The following is a 19,237-nucleotide window of genomic DNA, read 5'->3' on the forward strand; positions in this document are numbered from 1 at the left end:
TCACAAAAGGGCGATAATGGGGGAAAGATGGCCCAGGCAGTTTCCTACTTCTTCCCTCTCATTCCTTTACCATCAAACATGGAGAACTTTGGGAGATTTGGTTTATGGACAGAAATGCCTCTCCCACCTTGGCAAAGAAGAAATGATTCGCAATTATGAACTCCTGGGAAGGTGCTACCAAAACACAGACATTCTTTTTATTATTCCAGAACCACAAAATAACTTTGTTTCCTTTTCTCCCTTCCAGTCTAGAAAGAACTATAGTTGCTCACTTTCCTCCCAAAGTGTCTCCATGATGAGACTGAAAGCAAATTCTGTTTGCATTTTAATTATAACATGTGCTCATTAGTGACAGCATTTTACTGGGAGTACATATGTGTTGATCCATAATGTTCTCTGAAGAAATTACATGCTGGCTTAATTCTCCTAAACCCAGCCACTGACCCTAATATTTCATCACCATCACACCACTACAATCCTCCAGCTTCCGCCAAACAATTTTTACTGGGTCATCTTCAGCACTTGCCCATCAAGTAATCATCCTGACCTCCACTACTTGGCCGCCGCCTCCTCCTGGCCCCATCATTCAACATCTATTCACTGTGGTCACCTTGAACCACACCACCCACAATGTCCTGGGCCTTGGAGTGTGAAGCAGAACAAAGGAAAGAATGAGAGCTAGACCCAAATAACCCACCTTCTTCCAGAAGCTGTGCAGCTGGCTATTCGCCAGATGACGGGTTACTTACTGTCAGGCCGTTTCTACTTCCCAGGAGAGGAACCAAGAGGGAGAAAGGCTAGATCACAGGGAAGTTCAGATGCAGTGTGGAGTAAAGGCATCTGTGTCTCATTTCTGAATCTTCAAAAAAGACCTCTCAGGTCATCCATTCTAAAATATCGCTTACATTTGCACCTGGAGAAAATGGGCAGTTTGGAGAGTCCCATCCCTAAGAACCATCGCATATCACCAGAGTGCACATGGGAAGCTTCCCCTGTTCCATAGGAGTAGGAGATGCCCAAATGCTCAAGGCTGTGCTTCGGGTGGGTTCTGAAACAGGGATGGGTTGGGTAGAATACATCTCATCTCCATTTGAACTGATAATATAAACACCCCCAAATGAAAAATATGAGGTCTCAGGCAGAACTATAAAAGCAAAATCCCTAAGGCTTGAATAGATTATTGACATTGGAGTTTATTTAGTCCAAATAGAGATATGTTGAGGCCAGTATCCCATCTCTACTATTCACTAACTGTGTAGGCTTAGCCTAGTCACTTAACCATTCTGTACCTCAGTTTCCTCCTGTTTAAAGAAGGGCTATTAAACTCTCAACAACATGTGGTGCACTGCTAATAAATGGTCAATGAACAGCGTGTCTTAGATGCAGCCACGAAAACAATGCATAAGCCAAAGGCCATGACTGCACACCTCACTTACAGGCAAACCAACTCAGATGGACAGTGTTGTAGATTTTGTCCTTTGTTGTTGTTTTTGAGTGGGGCAGGATAAAAGCTTTTCAACTTCAACTATAACTCTCCGCAATTCAGCAGCATGTAGAAGTTGGAGAACAGGGACCTTCTCCTCCAAACCAAAGGCTCCTCTATGGCCCAGAGGGAATTCTTAAAGAGGGATGGAGCAGACACTGGCCCTCATCACTCTCTTCAGATCACAGGAGTCAAGGATTCAGGTCCCTCTGGGCAGGGAGCCAAGGCCTGTAGACTGCTGCCAGGCCAGAGTTTTCTTAGGAGCCTGATTGTTTTTGAAGACTACTCCTCAGTAAATGAATCCTTGATGCCAGATCCTTTCAAGATACACCCTTCTCCCTGCCCCCCAAACAGGAAAGCAGAGGTGCATGCTTTGGGATCAACAAAACCACCCCCATGAGTTTTTATAGTTCCTTTGTGAGCAGTGGCAGCTTTGCAAAGTGCCCCACCTTCCCAAGTGCTTCAAGTTCCCATCAGCTCTACCTGACCAACTTCTGGTCTTCAGAAGTCCCTAGTGCTCTCCTGGAGGCCACCTGTGATGCTGCCTGCAGTGGTAATGGCACACGACTCGCCTCAAACTCACCCCAGTGCAGCTGTCGCTTCTGCGTGGAGCTTCCAATGAGATCCAACACCAAAATCTCCCTCTTGACCCTTCGCAAGGATCTTGATGAGGCTGAGGAGAGTGATTTGCCTGTCCTTCCCACTACCCCGAGGGAAAAAAAAAAAAAAAAAAAAAAGGCCCAGATGGCCACCCTTTGGAAGCTCAGCACTCAAGCCATGTTGTCTCAGATACAGCTTCCTACAGGAGAAGGTATGCTCATAACAGCAGAAGAATTTGTAATCCAAACTAATTTTGGCAGGTATTTTTTAATGTGTCAGATATGAGTGTTTATGAATCTCAGACAGTATTCTGAAGCAGCTGCTAAGAAGGTCCTGAAATGAACTTCTGATACTAGCTAACCCACTGTTCTTTGCACTATTTATATGCCTAAAGCCATCAGCTATGCCTGATATGGCTGACCATGAGGCCTTGCTTAATGGACTACAGAATCCAATGGCACTGGCAAGCAGCAATAACTCATTCGGATCTATCCCCGGCTTCACCTTGTGGTGGGGAAGGCTGGCACCTTTTAGGATCCTGATCCAAGATAGAAGTCACCGCCTCTCCTCTAACTTCATCACAAGAGCCACATCACTCTCCCCTTCACTCCCTGCCCCTCGCACCCTGATTACACCCAGCGCATTTTAACTTTATCTTCCTCACACATGTCCCACATCCGTCTAGGGATGAGTCAGTGTGACTACTCCCCTGTCTGATGCTTCTTAAAAGTAAGAACGTTCCCAAAAGACCGAAAACAAACAAAGGGGAAAAAAGATCACAAAACCATCAGAGTCCAGTCTAAACACAAGCCCTTTGAATACAGTATCTGCCCTAGGATGAACACTTGGTTTCCTCTGTACACCTGACAGGATCCTTTGTTATTTCAACTGTCATCCTGGAAGGAGGCTGATGGTCTTGCCTGGTACAGAAAGTCACAAGAAATCAAGGATTCTGTGGGAAGTCCAGAGTACTCAAAGGGCCAGGGCTTTGTTCCATTTCAACAGACCCTATCAGAGAAGTCTGTTGATTCTTCCCCAATCTTGTCAGGATTCTGAAGCAAACAAACATGTCAGCAGTAGAGGTCCACTGACTTAACAAATGACTTTAAAAGAGTGGCTCTCCCAAATGAGATGGACATCATTATCCTAAGTACATGTATGAAGACACGAATGGTGTGAATATACTTTGTATACAACCAGAGATATGAAAAATCATACTCTATATGTGTAATATGAACTATAATGCATTCCACTGTCATATATAACAAATTAGAAGACAAAATTTAAAAAAAAAAAAAATAGAGTGTCTCTGAAACCTCAGCTTGAAGCAGAATCACCTGGGGGGCTTGTTAAAGCACAGATTGCTGGGTCCAGAATTTCTGAATTAACATGCCAGGGTGGGCCTGATAGTGTGCATTCCTATCATGTTCCTATGTGCTGTTAATGCTGCTGGTCTGGGGACCACACTTTGAGAGTCATTAGCTAAATGCATCAGAGTATGTGGAACTCTTTGGTCTATCAGAGGAGGCTGCACAAAAGGAGGATAAGTTTATGTGTCTCCATTTCTAAGCCTTATGCAACAATCTGAAATAGCACCATCCCTTCTTACAAATTTCAGAAAACTTAAAAATAAGTTAACAAAGGTCCAGTGGAGTCTAGAAAAACAAGTGGGAGTTGGAACCTTTAAATAAGCCACATACAATTAAACAAAAGAAAGGAGAGGAGGAGATCCTGGTTAAATATATTTTGTTAAGGAAGGATGTCCTTATCTTCGAAGCAGAGTGTACTCTTATATCCCAGCTTCACATGGAGCTTCCACAGGCAAATTCGACCTTGTAATCTTCCCAAGAAAGGGAGGGTTAAAATGGTCCAAAGTCAACACTAAAATAGTTGAGAGCTTCCACAGCCCAAATCTAATTTCTCTAAAACAATGGTTCTCCGCCCTGACTATACATTATAACCATCCGGGAAACTTGAGGAAACATATATGCGGGGCCCCACACGGAGTCTGACTTCATTGCTTTAGGATGGGACCTAGACACTGGTATTTCTTTTCAAGCTCTCCAGGTGATTCTAAAATGCAGAGTTGAAACAGAAAACACAGACTGATGTTAGAAAATGATTACAGAAAGATGACTGGTAGATGGGGACGGGAGAAGAGAGTCAGTGCTCTTTAAACAATGTCCAGTCAATATAAAGAGGAATTGGAGTGCAGCTAGGAGTAGCCAGGACAAGTGACATGGAGGCTTTTAGACCCTGAGACAGAGCTAAGAATCAACCCAACACTGGCTGTCTCAAGTTCAAAAATCATTCATATTCTCATTTGTCAAAGACTGGTAACAGTCCAAAGAACACAACAGGAAACTTTTAATAAAGGGTACTTTTTGCGCCTTCCCCACCACCAAAAGTCAATAACAAGAAACCAAAGGCAAAGAGCCTTAACTTCCCAAATCACATAAAATCAACTTCAGGGCTGGAGATGTGGCTCAGTGGTAGAGCACTTACCTAGGAAATACAAGGCCCTGGGTTCAATACCCAGCATCACAAAAAAAAAAAAAAAAAAAAAATTAAAAATTTTTAAAAATTAAAAAAAAAAAAAATCCTGGATTCCTTAAAAGTTCAATTTTGAAATTATATGTCAGAAAAAAAATAAATGAAATTTCTCCCTTGGCAATTTTCACCTTTTTAAAGGGGTGAGAGGAAAGATTTTAAAAAGAAGTCTCAGAGAATTAAGTACTTGAAATTATCTTTCCAATAACTACATTGATAAATGGGTTTTCAAAGGTGTAAAGTCATGTGATGTAAACAATAAAGCCAAGACATTTTCTTCTTTGCTTTCTTGATGAGCAGAAATGCATGAGGTAACAAGCTAAGGAAAAAAATATTTTTGAAAGCTTTATAGTCCCAGAATGATGAGCATAAACCAAGTAGAAGAATAGGTATTGGTGGAAATCAATGGAAAGAGGAAGGACTATCAGAGCAGGTAACAATTATATCAGGTGAGAATTTTCTCTGTTCACATCAGTGGGGAAACATGAAGAGCCCAAACATAAAATTTCAGACATATTTCCAACTGCATGAAAAAAGTTTAAAAATTTTTCATTTAAATTTCTTTAAGATTTGATTAGAAAACTGAGATGTGGATAAAAATGCATCTTAAAAATCAGAATTGTAATTTTTGATAAAAACATACATTTGGTAATTATTTAAAGCCAAATTAGAAGACATGGCAATTTTCAATAATATCACAAGATACTCTTCCTAATTTGTTACCTCACTTACACAGTACTGGCTGCACATAAGTTAATTCAAACCATTCTCTCATTCGTGAGACTACTAGAATAAACCTCTCCCCTCCTGCCAAAGAACACCTACTAAACAATGTTTACAGTCAGGTGCCAAATTTCACCTTAGCAACTGACATGCGGGCTTAGTGGGATAAAGCCTAAAATATGGCCGAAAGCACCTGGGCCTTCAGTCTGAAACAAGGACCTTTCTTGGAAAGGGAAGAGACTAACTAGGACTGATTTAGATAATTCAGTTCAGCAGAGGACGTGCACCTATTCAAACAGGAGGCTGTAAACTTACCTTTATTGGACAGGGTTGGAGATAGAAGGCCTGATCTAGGACACTAATTTCAAGAAATAGTATACCAGCTCACCTAGGAAGTTATCTGTCAGGGGCTTAAGAGCCCAAGTGTGCTGAAGCCAGCGCACATACCAGTATCAGCTCCATGAGAGCTTTAAAATAACCAGGTCCAAGACATTGTCAGAAGTCAATTCCAGGCCCTCCTCTCAGGGTTACATAAATGAGCCACCAGATCAGTTATTCTTCAAAAGAAATTTAGAAGAAAGCTTAAACTCAGAGCTTCAGTTTTTATTTTTAAAAATTACCTCGCTTACAAATTAGTCTGTGGACCACTATTTATCATAAATAAATGGACCACTATTTAGCATAAATAGGTATAGTCATAAATGGCAAATTAATGCTGTTAATGAGAAACTAGTAAACTAAAAAACCAGTAAACGGGACTAGGGTTGTAGCTCAAAGGTAGAGCACTTGCCTAGCATGCATGAAGCACTGGGTTCGATTCTCAGCATCACATAAAAATACACAAAATAAAGATATTGTGTCCATCTGAAACTAAGAAAAAATTTTAAATTATTTATTTTTATGTGGTGCTAGGACCGAACCCAATGCCTCACATGTGCAAGCAAAGCGCTCTGCCACTGAGCCACAACCCTAGCTCTTAAAAACAAAAAAACAAACAAACAAAAAAAAAACCACTACAGAATTATGTCCCATCTCATCCTGCCAAATGAATAATCTCCTAATTGGAAAAAATAAATAAATAAAATGGTATCCAATTCAGACTTCTAAGTCTGAAGGGTGAGGTTAATAAGTCCTTGATTTGGATATAAGTGTTGGCTGGAACACCAAAAACAGCTATGTATCAGGTAAAAACACTGGAAGACCCAAAGCAACACTAAGTTTAAGTTAGATACGCTATTTTTTTCCTTTTTTTTTTTTAAAAAAAGAAACTTACCAATATGAAAAACTTAAATGTAGAGATTTAGGGAAAGTGTTTCACTCCATAAAATGTTTATAGTATCAAAAGAAAATCAAACTGCCTTCTTGTTTAAAAAAAATATTAAGTAAAATAAAAAGATCCAAAGAGAGGGGAGCTGGGCTGGGGGGCAAGGAGGGTTAAACATCACTAGCCGAAGCTTGCTGTGAAATATGGAGCCAAGGCAATTATTCACATAATTTATAAGGAGAGAAATATCATTTTTACAATCAATTATTAGGACACTTCAGGAAAAAAGCAGTTCTGAGGTTTGAATTATCTCAACTGATGCCTTAACTATCCACTTGATCTTTTTAATGTAGTACCAGTTTCCAAGGAGACCTCTAATGAGCTTAAACTGGATGTCATTTTATGCCCTCCTTAACGTTTGGTGTCAGCCCAGAGCCATGCCCTCTTAGAAGGCCACCCTGGGCACTGTCACCTGCTATCACTACTGCCCCTAGCAAGCCACCCTCCCCGCACACCCGCTGTGCTCAGTTATCGGGCAGCGCAGTCCTGCCTGCTTCCGGTTATCACAGGGCTTCAGTCTGTCCCCTGGACACTCTCCAGACACTACTTACCTAGCTTTAACATGAAACTGAGGGTTCTGAATTTTTTTTTCCAAGATGCAGATAATAACAAGGGATAATTAGTACTCAGCTAGCCATGTTTTATCTTAGGGCGCATGGCTAATGCATTCCTGTGGACGATTAAAACCACCATTTTGGGTCCTACTCCCACATATTTTTACCTTGAAGACAAAAGCAGTAGGCTCTTCAGTGGAGATAAACATTTGAACCTGGCCAGCAACTTGAATTATGCAACATTTTCTGTTTCAGTCTTGGCAGCCTGCCTTTAAGTCCACTAATAACTGCAATGCAAAGAGTCAACCAACTCACAAAATATTTTAATACCTTTAATTATGAGATCTGATCTGACAGCCAGACTTCTGCCAGAAACTTGTAAATGTGTTGTTTTATTTTTCCCTGAAACTTGTGTTTCTAGGTGCTGCTATCTCCCTGCATCTACCTGTAGAAGTGCAGATGTTCTGTTGGCCCAAGGCAAAAATTTCTCAGAGATAAGGACCCAACCCAAAGGATTTCTACCCACTGTGCATCACTCTATTATTTCTAAATAGTACACTCCGTATCTGACCCATAGTAAACCATGATTCAAGGCAGTGAGCAAACAGAAATGGTAATACCCAATCCAACAGGTTTACCCCTACTGAAAGCCCAGGTATGCCTCATTCCTAAAAGTTAGTAGTCCATGGAACATCAAGGAAAGGAACCAAATCACCATCCACCTCCACGTCCCCAACACAGACAAGTACTCCTTACCCTGAGCCAGCCACAACTCTTAAGGATAAGCATTCAAGACATACTCTGCAGGATTAATATGAGGATTAGTAGTAATTCAAGTTGAGAATGTGACTCACAGTAGAAACTTTTTAAATGGCAGATGTTTAACTTTTTATTGCTACACCCCACCCACTCAAAGTCCCACTCAAAGTCCCACTCACACTCCAGGAGGCAGGAGAGCAGAACAGAAAAGGCAAGGGCTCTGGAGTCAGAGGCCTGGATTTAAAGCCCAAGCAAGTTACCTTCACCTCTTTAAACCATTTCCTTATCCTAGGGCTCCCATTCATATGTCTATCTTGTAGAATCAATATTAGTCATAAAAAAAAAAAACCACTAGCTGAGCATTTGGCACATAATAAATGCTCAATAAATCACGTTATTGTTGTCAATATTACTGTAACTATTAATAACTAGGCCTGAGAACGTCTATGTAGACTCCTCTTTTCACCATATAAACCAAACTGTCTCCAATACAACCTTGACTCTCCTCCTCCAAAATACCATTTTATGATATAAGAATAAACAGATACAGTTCTGATTTTTTTAACATTTATTTTGTAGTTGTAGTTGGACACAATATCTTTATCTTTATTTACACAATATTTTATTCACCTTTATTTACTCGCACGTGCTAGGCAAGTATTCTACCGCTGAGCCATAACCTCAGCCCCCTGATTCTTAATTATGCCTGAACTTACCAAGCCAATCACCTATTAGGTATCTAGAAAATATCTGTTTCTACTTCTAGGAGGGCCATTAGTCTCTGTTCTTTGCTTCATTGGGGCAGCTGGATTTTTTTGGATATCAATGTAGGAAGCCAGAAGGGGCATGCGCCTGAAGTCTCAGATGTGTGGAACTTTAAATGGCTTGAACCGAGCACAGGAAAAGCTGAGGAGGTGCCAGAGAGATTCTGGACTAGCCCTTCTACCACCATTAAGGGCAGTGCATCAGACATGCCTCATCTGGCCCTCCTGACAGGCCCTGGGAAGGGAGGACTCTTCTTCAACACTATTCTTCCACTGAGCCCTTTTGGTTCTTTTCTCCCCACAAATACCGACTTCTAAGCCAAAGCCCTCAGCCAGTCTTCACCACACTTGACAAGCACAGCCATATCACCAGCTTCAGGAAATAGGCCAAGAAAAAGAAATTCAAGGAGGAGGGCACAGGACACCCTCGTTCAAAACGGGAGACAGGGACAAGTTCTGGTACTTATAACTGGGAAATCACAGGGAATCCTTTCCCCTCTTCTGTCCCTCAAATCAGGAGAAAGAAGAAAGTGAATGATTATTAACATGTGAATCTAAATAAAGCCTTTTTAGTCCTCTACCTGCAACCCTAGGCTCCAAAGTTGGTTCCCGAGGACTACCTGCAACAAATTGCCACAAATTTAAGGGCTTAAAACTATGGAAATTTATTCCCTCATGGTTCTGCAGACTAACAAACTACAATGCAGGTGTTAGCAGAGCAATGCTCCCTCTGCAGGCTCCAGAGAAGGGTCTCTTCCTGCTACTTCCTAGCCACTGGAAGTAACTGTTGCTTCCACCTTACTCCCTCTTCACACGGACCTGTCTTCTCTTCCCTAGGCACCGTCAGTGGATTAGGACCTACCCTCCTCCAACATGATCTATCTTAACTAATTACTACCAGAAAGATCTTATTTCCAAATAAGGTCACATTCTGTCAGAGATTGCAGGCAGACATGATTTTGGGAGGGGGACAAGATTCAAACTACCACAACTGCTAAATCAAAATAAACCACCAACACCCAATGGGACAATATGGAGGGAGATAATAAATTATAGCACGATGGAATTATTAAAAAGTTCAGAGTCCTACTCTCTGGTATGACAACTGAATCTGAATTGGAAATAATGACATTCTTGCCTTTCACTCATGGGAAACTGTGAAGCTTTAGAAAGTATCCAAAGTCCCACAATCAAAACAGCACTAAATAAAGATCACTTCGCTGGCCCGGACATTCAGCATACTCTGTAAAGTGTGGTGTTAGGTATAGATGAACATTCGCATTAGTTATCAGGGGCAGAGTAGCAAAAAGATGAAAGACAGCGGAGGGCACTCTCATTTAAAAGCATTCTCACTGAATTATTCGGGGACCAGAAGACGGCCACCAGCTTAGACAACCAAGCTTCCTGGGAAAGAGTTACCATTAGGTTTTCAATCTACACCCCACCACTACCACCAAATTATCCTTTTCTAATGATGACAATTTACCTACATGGAAATATCAGAATCTTTTTTAGAATCAAGGTATTATTTTAGCTTTACAGAGAAAAAAATACTTGAGATCAGCGTAAAGACTTGTGTACTCCCTCTGCTGGCTCTGAATTTAAAGTGAATTCTCCATGGCTTCGGGAGCTGAATTATTAATTTCACCAGACATCTAAAACACAAGGAGAAATATGATGTGGATTCTCCCCTTATGCATGCATACATAAAGGTCTTCAAATAAATAAGAAATCCCTAAACATACTAAAAAACCGACAAACATACCCCTGTTGAGTTTATTAAATAGGGCCACTCCTATCATTCGGGGAAGAAGTCACTTCCTACCTCGGCCTTGCCTCCTAAAACTGTGCCACATGCCTTCCTCACTCTGCACTCATCTCTGTACTGCAGGACTAAGGTACATCTGGACACCCAGGTCCGGGAGTCCCCAAAGATAACCTGGCTTCTTCACCATATGCAATGACCCAGGAGAAGCAGAACCGCTAGAAAGACCACAGCCCATCAGAGAAGTCAGTCCATTTCACTGGGCAATGTTATCCCATAATAGTAACTGAAGCACTGCAGGGAAAAAGGCTCAAGATTAGAACATCAAAACAGCCGGTGAAAAGTGGAACACATGTACCCTAGAAAAGCCTGGCTTAAAACATACTCCAATCATACATTTGGGTTTTACCAGGAGAGAGGGCTATATCACAGTCCTCTACAGATGCCTGCTATTCTGGTTCTTTCTCCTACTGGGGAAAGAGAGATACTAGGAAGTAAAAGGGGCTTGGTTAAGCACAAAATAGTTAAAGACATTAAGACTATCTGGGCAGTGATGCCATCAGAATTGGAGCCTTTTATCATAATCACTAGGTTAACCACCTATTCAGAAAACTAACTCAGCAAGGCTACATCCTGGCCCTCAGACGGTTCTTTGCAAAGACTTCCTCCTCCCTCCTCTTTCTTCATAGGTGACTTCTTATTTCCCAATCCATGGATATAAGACTTTACAACATCTGGGACTTATGCCCCAAAACAGAGAATATCATGAACAACTTAGTTTTACGTTACAGCTCTACTCCTCTAAGAGGTTAGTAAACTGCAGGCTAATGATTCTACAGTCACTCTCCAGACCGTGCAAGAATAGGTTGAATGAAACAGTGTAGTCACACAGAAGGTAAACTTGATTCCATCTTTCTCTTAATGAAAGATCATCCCCAAATCAGGTTTCCCTTCGTTTCTGTGGTGGGTAGTGGTGAGTACTTGTGAAGTTTTCAGGGACCTCTATACTAGGAAACAAGACCCTGCAAGGAACCAACCCCACAGGCAGCAGAGCATCCTTCCCATTTACTCCACATCACAGCAAAAGCAACACAAGAAGGTCAACACTAGAAGGTGTAACACCCTCACAGCTACAAGCATCAAGACTCCACATGTGACATAGGATACTGTGACTCAGGATGAGCCTCTTTCAGGATCAGAGTCCCAAACAAGGCCATCCTCATGGCCTGAGGACATAAAAATCCAAAAAAGCAGCGTCACAAATGCCTTCTTTCCTGGTAGACAAGGCTCTTACCCTGTACTTGGAAATATTTAAAAGTCACAGGAAAATGACAAAAGAAACAGGCAGGAGTCGTGGGATGGGCAGGGTATGGTGGGTTGAGAGAGAAGGTTTCTTCAGGAAGGTGATCCGAGAGCACCTACGGAGAATGCAAAAAGAAACAGCCACTCCAGTTCAAGTCAGCCTAGAGCAGGGGAGGAGCAGCAGAGGAGAGCAAATGAAGTAAGAGCCTGCAGAACTGGAGGAGAGCGGCACTGACACGAACAGCTGTGAAGCCACAGTGGTTAGCAGCAGACACTACAGAACCGTGGTGCCCTAGGCTTCTGTGGACCCTGCTGGCTGTGAGACCCTGAGCCAGTCACTCACACGCTCCTGGCCTGTTGCCTCGCCTATTAAATGAAGCACGTAAATATCTTTAAGACCTCTTTCAGTTCTGAATTTAAGCAATGCACATGAACCAGCTGTAAAAGGTTACACAACCATTCCAGAAAGAGGCTGGTCTCCTGGCTCCAGGAGACAGAACTGAGGATCCCACATCAGTCCAGGGCCACAGATGTGCTCTAAACCAGGTAGATCTAGGAAAACCCAAGCTTCTCCCAAACAAACCCAAACTACAAAACTCATTTACAGTGGTTTTGCATCTCCACAGCAAGCTCAAAATGATCTGCAGAAAGCTAAAGGCCAGCTCCAAGCCTTGCCCAACATCAACTTTGCCATTTGCTCGTAACTTCTCTGCAGAGTTGAGGCACTGAGGAAAGCAGAAGTACAAATGTGAAAAGGCAAAGAGAATGGGAAATAATAACAAGTACACAAAGCACAGCCTTGCATGTTCACTGTCTCTCTCCCCCACCACTGTGAACTGGAACCTTACCTGCCTTGTGCTACCATCATACCCCCGAAATCTAGCAGAATACTCTCCACAGGGGCCTTTGAAAAATATTAGTTGAATGAATGTAACAGGATGGTGATGCAAATGGGTTAAAAAGGGTTTTCTCTTTGCCATCTTTTATTCACTAAACATTCACCAGTGATACTAACCACCTTTGTATGTATGCTCTCCAGACTCTGCTATGGCAGCAGGGAGGCAAAGTGACTCCTCAGGGCCCCTCAATTTGTGATACAGGAAAAGGAGAGAAAAAAGAATAGGATCAAGTCTATTCCTAACAGGCATGATGAGTGGATATGAAAGCAAATTAAATTCCATTTTCTTTCCAGCCCTGGAAATCTGGAATCTGAGGCACCAGCCGTAGGTAAGTGAGGTACTCACCAGAATACACAGGCCTAAACATTCCACTCTACACTGTCATCAAGAGCTTCAGATGGACTGCGTCTGCTGAGTTTCTTTCCAGCCCAAGGAAACGACTTTTTAATGGAACAAGGCCTCTTCGTTAATTTTCCAAAGAAAAATATCTGGTAGATTTTTAAGTAAGAATCACAAGCAGAGTACTAAAAAGTTTAACTACAAGATGTTCTTCTATGGTGTCATTTTCTTAAAATAGAACCCTCCCCAAATCTCCTAAAAATAAGTCTGCTGTAGTTTCATTTCATTTTCTAAGAAGGAGATAAACACACAAAAACACACACTTAGCTTCTTTTTTAAAGAGTCTCTCTGCTATGTAGACTCACAGATCAAAGTCTAAAAGGGCCAATTTCTTCACTTCATAGGTCAATGACACAGCTTTGAAAAAGAGGAAAAACAGTCCCCCTAGTGTACTGCTGCTGTAGAAAGAGGAAGTATATTAGTTGAGAATCACTGACAAAGACAGTACTGCCAGAGGAAATTACAAAACAGCATTTTGGCAACATGGGCCAAGAAGACAGATTCTTCACATACAACCATTTCTGGCCCTTTGGTGGTCCTTATTCCAAAAGGTGAAAGAGGTCAAAATTATGAGCCAATGTGGAATTATTATGTCTTTGTCATTTTGAAATTTAAAAACAAATTTTAAAACAAAGTTACAATTAAAATAACACTTTCTTAATTCAATATATTATAAAGAAACTGGCTGCACTGATCGAAAGAACAAGAACGGTAAGGGCATAAATAACCAAACTGTGGCAGGTCAGCCCTCATCTTTTGACCTTGGCAAGAAGCCATAAGAACAAGTATTCTCACATGAAGGAAGGCTCAGACTCTTAAGAAATTTGCCTCTGCAACAGCAGTCTTCATGCTGTATCCTACAGGACACTCGTGGCTACCCAATAAGATCCCGCCCTGACCTGTGGGAAACAGAAGAGTGCAGGTGTGGACAGGGAGTCAGTGACAAGTCCTCCTGGGAAACCCTGGAGTGCTTGGGTCTTCTTAAGAGGAACCACGAACTCACTAGTTCAATTATGGGTGTACTGAGAGCAAACTTAATCTGAATTAAAGGAAATGTAACCTTTTCCCCTCATAACCACATCTGATTATTTGTTTCTACTTTAATGCCTGAGGTAAGGGAACTTGTAAGATAACCATCATCCTTCTCCCTGGCACAGAATGCCTCTGACAGATGCATGGTGACCAAGGGCTTCCTCTTTTTGTTAAAATGCTATCTCTCTTGTCACTTTTATCACTCTGGTAGTTCCCAAGCACTGGACTATGCAGCTATGCAAGCATGACATATCCATTGAGCCCCCATCAATATGGGCCTATCCTCTGATATTGAAATAATAACCAAGGTGTTTTTAGACTGAGGCAAATGTACTATTCAGGAAGGCTAATTTAAGAATCCATACTTAGTAAATGGTTTTTTTTTAAAAGGTCAATTTTAAAAAAAATAAGATAAAGAACAAAGACATCTAGAACTGCAGCTACTACACAGCTACTACCTCTGTGATCTTAGAAAAGTCACTAACTTCTTGAAGAATCAGGTTCTTCACCAATAAACTAAGAGGGTTGAACTAGACCAGCAAACTTTATCCTGGCTATACATTAGGATTATCTGAGAAGAGAAACTTTAAAATAAAATAAGAACAAGGACAACGACACCACAAATCCACCAATGCTATACTACATGCCAGCCCAATTATATCAGATGCTCTGAGTACTGGTATGTTTCAAAAGCTTCCAGGTGATTCTAAGAAGCAACCATGGGCTGAGAATCACTGGTCTGAACTCCAATCTTCAAGTTCTCCTTTCCAATTCCTTCATTATTCGATCTCAGGAACTAATTCTGGTTACAGGATCTCACAATGCTGGCCCAAAAAGCCACAAAAGAAGGTCTACACGGGCTTATATGCCCCGTGTACACTAAGAGAGGTTAACCTGAATTCTAGACATTTTTAGAAGTTAAAAATCCCAATGCATAACTCAGAATGAAAGTAGTGTGGTTTAAATGCACATGCATGCTTCCAAAATGACTAATCATGACAGGAATCAACTCCTCAACTTGGACGCAGGGAAATGGGTCACGATTAGTTCCTGACCTCTCCCTTTTCCCTCTTCTTCCACCCCCACTAAACCACAAACATAAAAATGGTTAGCTATTAGTCATAATCAGAATATGAAACCAGCCCCAGTTTCAAAGGCCTTCTCCATCATCAAAGATTGGGAAGTTCCTGCATGGCTGCATCTTTCGATGAAGGTCATCTTACAAAAACTGGAACTAATTTATATCTCCTTTATCTTCAAGGATTAGTTGCCATGTGATATTCAGAAATGGAACTGATAAAAATATTTTAAAGTAAGAATAACCATAAATGTGTACCCACATTAAACTTATTAATCTTGAGAATTTCAATTTACAGTATTTCATAAGGTTTTAATTGAAGAGAAATGAGAAAGCAAGGAAAGAAAAAAGAAACCATCACTCTCACACACACACTCACACACACACATACACACACACACACACACACACAAATTATTATGACATAAAACCAATTACAAGTAGGCCCAAAATCTCTACTTAAATCCTGCAGACTATATGAGAACATAGCTCAAGCTCAATTCATGGCTACTTTTAGTACACAATATCTCACATAAATCTTCAAAAAAATAAAATTAAACTGTTATTATCTTTATAAACACAATAGCAAAAATGTTATTTGTGAAAATAAGTTGTTTTGTCATCTTACAAACAGAAAAATGGAAATTTTCCTATTTGCATTAATTTTTAACATAAAAGGCAACTTTTAACTAATACATTCTCTGCACCAAATTCAAACATGCAGGACTTAATTTCAAGTGTGAGAAATATGAAAAATATCCAAACCCCCAAATCCATCTTCTCAAGTTCTATATACTCACCCCTTTCCAACACTGTACCCTGAGGTTAATCCTTGTCATCCACTTGGAAATCCCAGTTTTAAAAAGCTATCACATTAGCAATACTTTGAAATGGAACTTTCATCCTTTCTGTAAACAACTCTCAGATCACACAACTGGCATTCCTTTGTAAAGCAATAATATAAGATCAAATATAAGATTCATAATGTCAGCATTTGTCTCATTTGAGACAGATTTGTGGAATAACATCAAAGCACACACTTTGCTTTAAAGTATCTAAACAAGACCTCTCCAATAGTACCAGTTTAAAGAAAATAAAGGCACTTTTTTTTTAACAAGATTTTCCTAAAAGCAAATTAAGATACACCCTACTCCATATTCCTTAGCTTTTTCATACTAAGACTCCTCTCAGGTGTTACAAGTCGGTTCTTCAGTTTTATTAAACTGTCCTTATTTTATACACCTGGGAAGTCTGGAACCCAAAAAGACACAGGGCTCCCCCAATGAAAAACGAAGGAAGGGACAGAAAGGGGAAGCAAGGACCTCTTTCATTAAAAACAAACTAAACTGCCAATAAGAGGGACTTATAATAAGCGATGTGTACCCATGACCACGGAGGACTCCGTTTTTCCTGGTTCTGACACATTCCTATCTTAGGGAAAGAGGGCAGGAATGTGCCCAGTAAGAGCACAGCGCTGGATGTCAGCAGCTCAGCAAGGCTAGGAGTTAATCTCTTCAGATGCCCAACTGCAGGAAGTCATTACATCATAGGCCTTTCCACACCTCTCTCTCTAACACGAGTCCGAGTCCGATGCCTCAAGAGACTGAAAAGGAACTGTAGAGAACCTCTCTTCAGGTTCATATATAGGAAGAAGCCATTAAGGCTCAGGCCTGCCATCTAACCTCCCTCTCAACAGAACAGTAAAACGCAGGCCCACACCTGCCTCGAATAGTGCCAAAGTCCAGGCCTTGTCCGAAGCAGCAGGTGCGGCCAGTTCACGTTCAGGTGGCGAGGCTGATCTGTTCCAGGTCCCAGAACATTTCAGAGGCTCCGCGGGGGCAAGCTGAGTGAAGTGACAGATACCTCTTAAGAGTAAAGGTGTCAGCATAGGCAAGGAAAGGGAGCCGGCTGGAAAAAGGTTTGCAATCATTGTTTTGTTTTTTTGTTTTTTTTTAAGGGGATGGATATGCCTGTAGGAGTTAACACCCACAGTCCGAAACTTGGGACTCCAAGGTTCTCATTCAGCTCCTGCGACCAAATGAAAATCTCTTTCCTCCCACCCCCCACACACACCCCTTCACGCCACCCACGGTGTCCTTGCTGCAACCAGCTACAGTAAACTCTATTCCAAAGTTGGCCGCGGACCTACCTCCTCGCCGCTGTCCGGATAATCCAGCTAATGCACTCCAGCCCATCCTTCCTTCCCTTGTCAGTGAACCTTGCCCCCCACCTCCTCACCTGGTCTCGCCCGAGGCTTCCCAGGGAGACTCCTTCTCTCTCTGAGGCTATCCCCAGGTTCCCCTGCTCCAGAGGTCAAACAGAACCCTCCAAAGCCTCACAACAGAGGCTCCCCTACCAACCCTCTCCCCAGCGCCCTTAGGCGCGCTGCGTCCGACAGATTCGAGGCGCGTCCGGCGCTGCGCAGGAGGCCCGGCGGTCCGGCTGCCAGCCCCTGGTGAGTACGCACCTTCCAGCCGGCTGAGCTGTTGCTATCGCCCTTATCCTTGAAATAGGGCACACAGCGCACCATCCACTCGTAGATCTGGGACAAAGTGAGCCGTTTGTCCGGGGAGCTCTCTATGGCACGGGTGATCAAGTCGGCGTAGGACAGGTTCCCCCAGGCGTTCCGCCGTGAGGAGCATTTCCTGGGCTGCCCAGAGCCCCCCGCCGTCCCCGGCTGCGGCGGTGGCAGTTGCTGCTGAGGCTGCAGCGGCGTCTGCGTCCCCCCGCTCAGCGTGCCCGCCGCGGGAGCTGGCCCGGACCCGAGGTCCTGCCCTCCGGGAGCCAGCAGTATGGCCGAATCCTCAAGGAGTAGCCCCGAGGCCAGCGTGCCGCTCCCGCTGCCGCCGCCGATCGCCATAGCCGAGCTGGCCCGGCCACCGCTGTCCTCGTCGTCTTCATCGTCGTCTTCCTCGGGGATCATGGAGTCGGCGGCCGTCTCCCCCGAGGGCTTGGCCGGGCTCGCCTGGAGCTCTGGCCTCTGCAGGGGCCACGTACAGGAGCGCGGCCGGCTCTGGGGCTCGAACTCCGGGTCCAGTTCTACTTCCAGCGGGGAGAGCGGGACCGGGGAGGCCGGTGCCTCTGCCATCTTCGCCGCCTGCCCGCCCGCCTGCCGGCGGCTAGGACTCTCGCGCTCTCCTCTCACGCCCGGGCGGGGTGCGGCGGGGGAGGGACGGAGGCGCCGCGAAGGCTCGGGCTCCCGGGCGCCGCTGCTGCCGCCGCCTAAGGAACCGCGAAAGGAAAAAGAAGGAGAGTTGGTTATCCCGGGCGGGAGCCCAGTCCTTGGCGAGTCCTCGCCCGCCGCTGCCGCGGCTTCACGACCTCACCGCGCCTGCCTCCCAGGAACAAGCAGACCTGGGGACGTGCGTCCCGCGAACCTGGCGCAGCAGACGCCGCCCCCTGGCCAGGCCGCTGGGGAGCTGTGAGCGAATCGACGGCCTCGCACGGGGCAGCCCCCTCCCCCGCCGCCAGATCTGCAGGTCTCTCCTGGGCTAGGTGGCTGGGCGGGGAGAAAGGGGGAGGGGAGGGGAGGGGAGAGGCGGGGTGTGGGGGGGGAGGCCGGGCCGCGCCTTTAAAGTGGGCAGCGGCCGGAGCTGGCGCAGCCGAACCGCGGTCGGAGCCCGAGCCCAGGCAGGCAGGCAGGCAGGCGTGCGGGCGTGCGTTTGTTTATGTTTCGCTCCGGCCCGCTCAAGTACCTCCCGCGGCGCAGCCGCCTAAGTCCGTGGCGTCTTAGGCTCTTCTCCCCTTGCACGGCCCTGTCGCCTCCGCGATCCCCCTGCCAACCCCTCCCAGCGGAGTGGCCCGAGCACCGGGATGGCGCGGGCAGTTCCCTTCTCTCCTCGCCCGCGGGCTGAGGAAAGGGAAGGCGAACAGAGGGCTGAGTTCAAACAGGCCCTTGTCACTTCCAAAAAAAGAAAGACGAAAGAAGGGGGCAAGCAGCCGGCGGGTGTTCGCAAAGGGTCGAGCCCTGTTTGAACGGCTACTTCGGAGGGTTTGTGTGGTTTA

The 19,237-nt window shown here is 44.0% G+C and overlaps 1 protein-coding gene across 2 annotated transcripts in view; it reads right to left on the reverse strand.

Moving 5' to 3' along the window:
* Foxo3 (forkhead box O3) overlaps nt 1-19,237 on the reverse strand; it is a 121,220-nt gene that overhangs the window by 99,833 nt on the left and 2,150 nt on the right. For both annotated transcript variants that reach the window (XM_026389675.2, XM_026389674.2), the window contains exon 2: nt 17,700-18,454. In XM_026389675.2, coding sequence (XP_026245460.1) covers nt 17,700-18,320 — 621 coding nt within the window. In that variant the 5' untranslated portion in view covers nt 18,321-18,454. The remainder of the gene's footprint in view (nt 1-17,699; nt 18,455-19,237) is intronic.

This window comes from Urocitellus parryii, chromosome 8, assembly GCF_045843805.1.
Source record: "Urocitellus parryii isolate mUroPar1 chromosome 8, mUroPar1.hap1, whole genome shotgun sequence".
Lineage (NCBI taxonomy): Eukaryota > Metazoa > Chordata > Mammalia > Rodentia > Sciuridae > Urocitellus > Urocitellus parryii.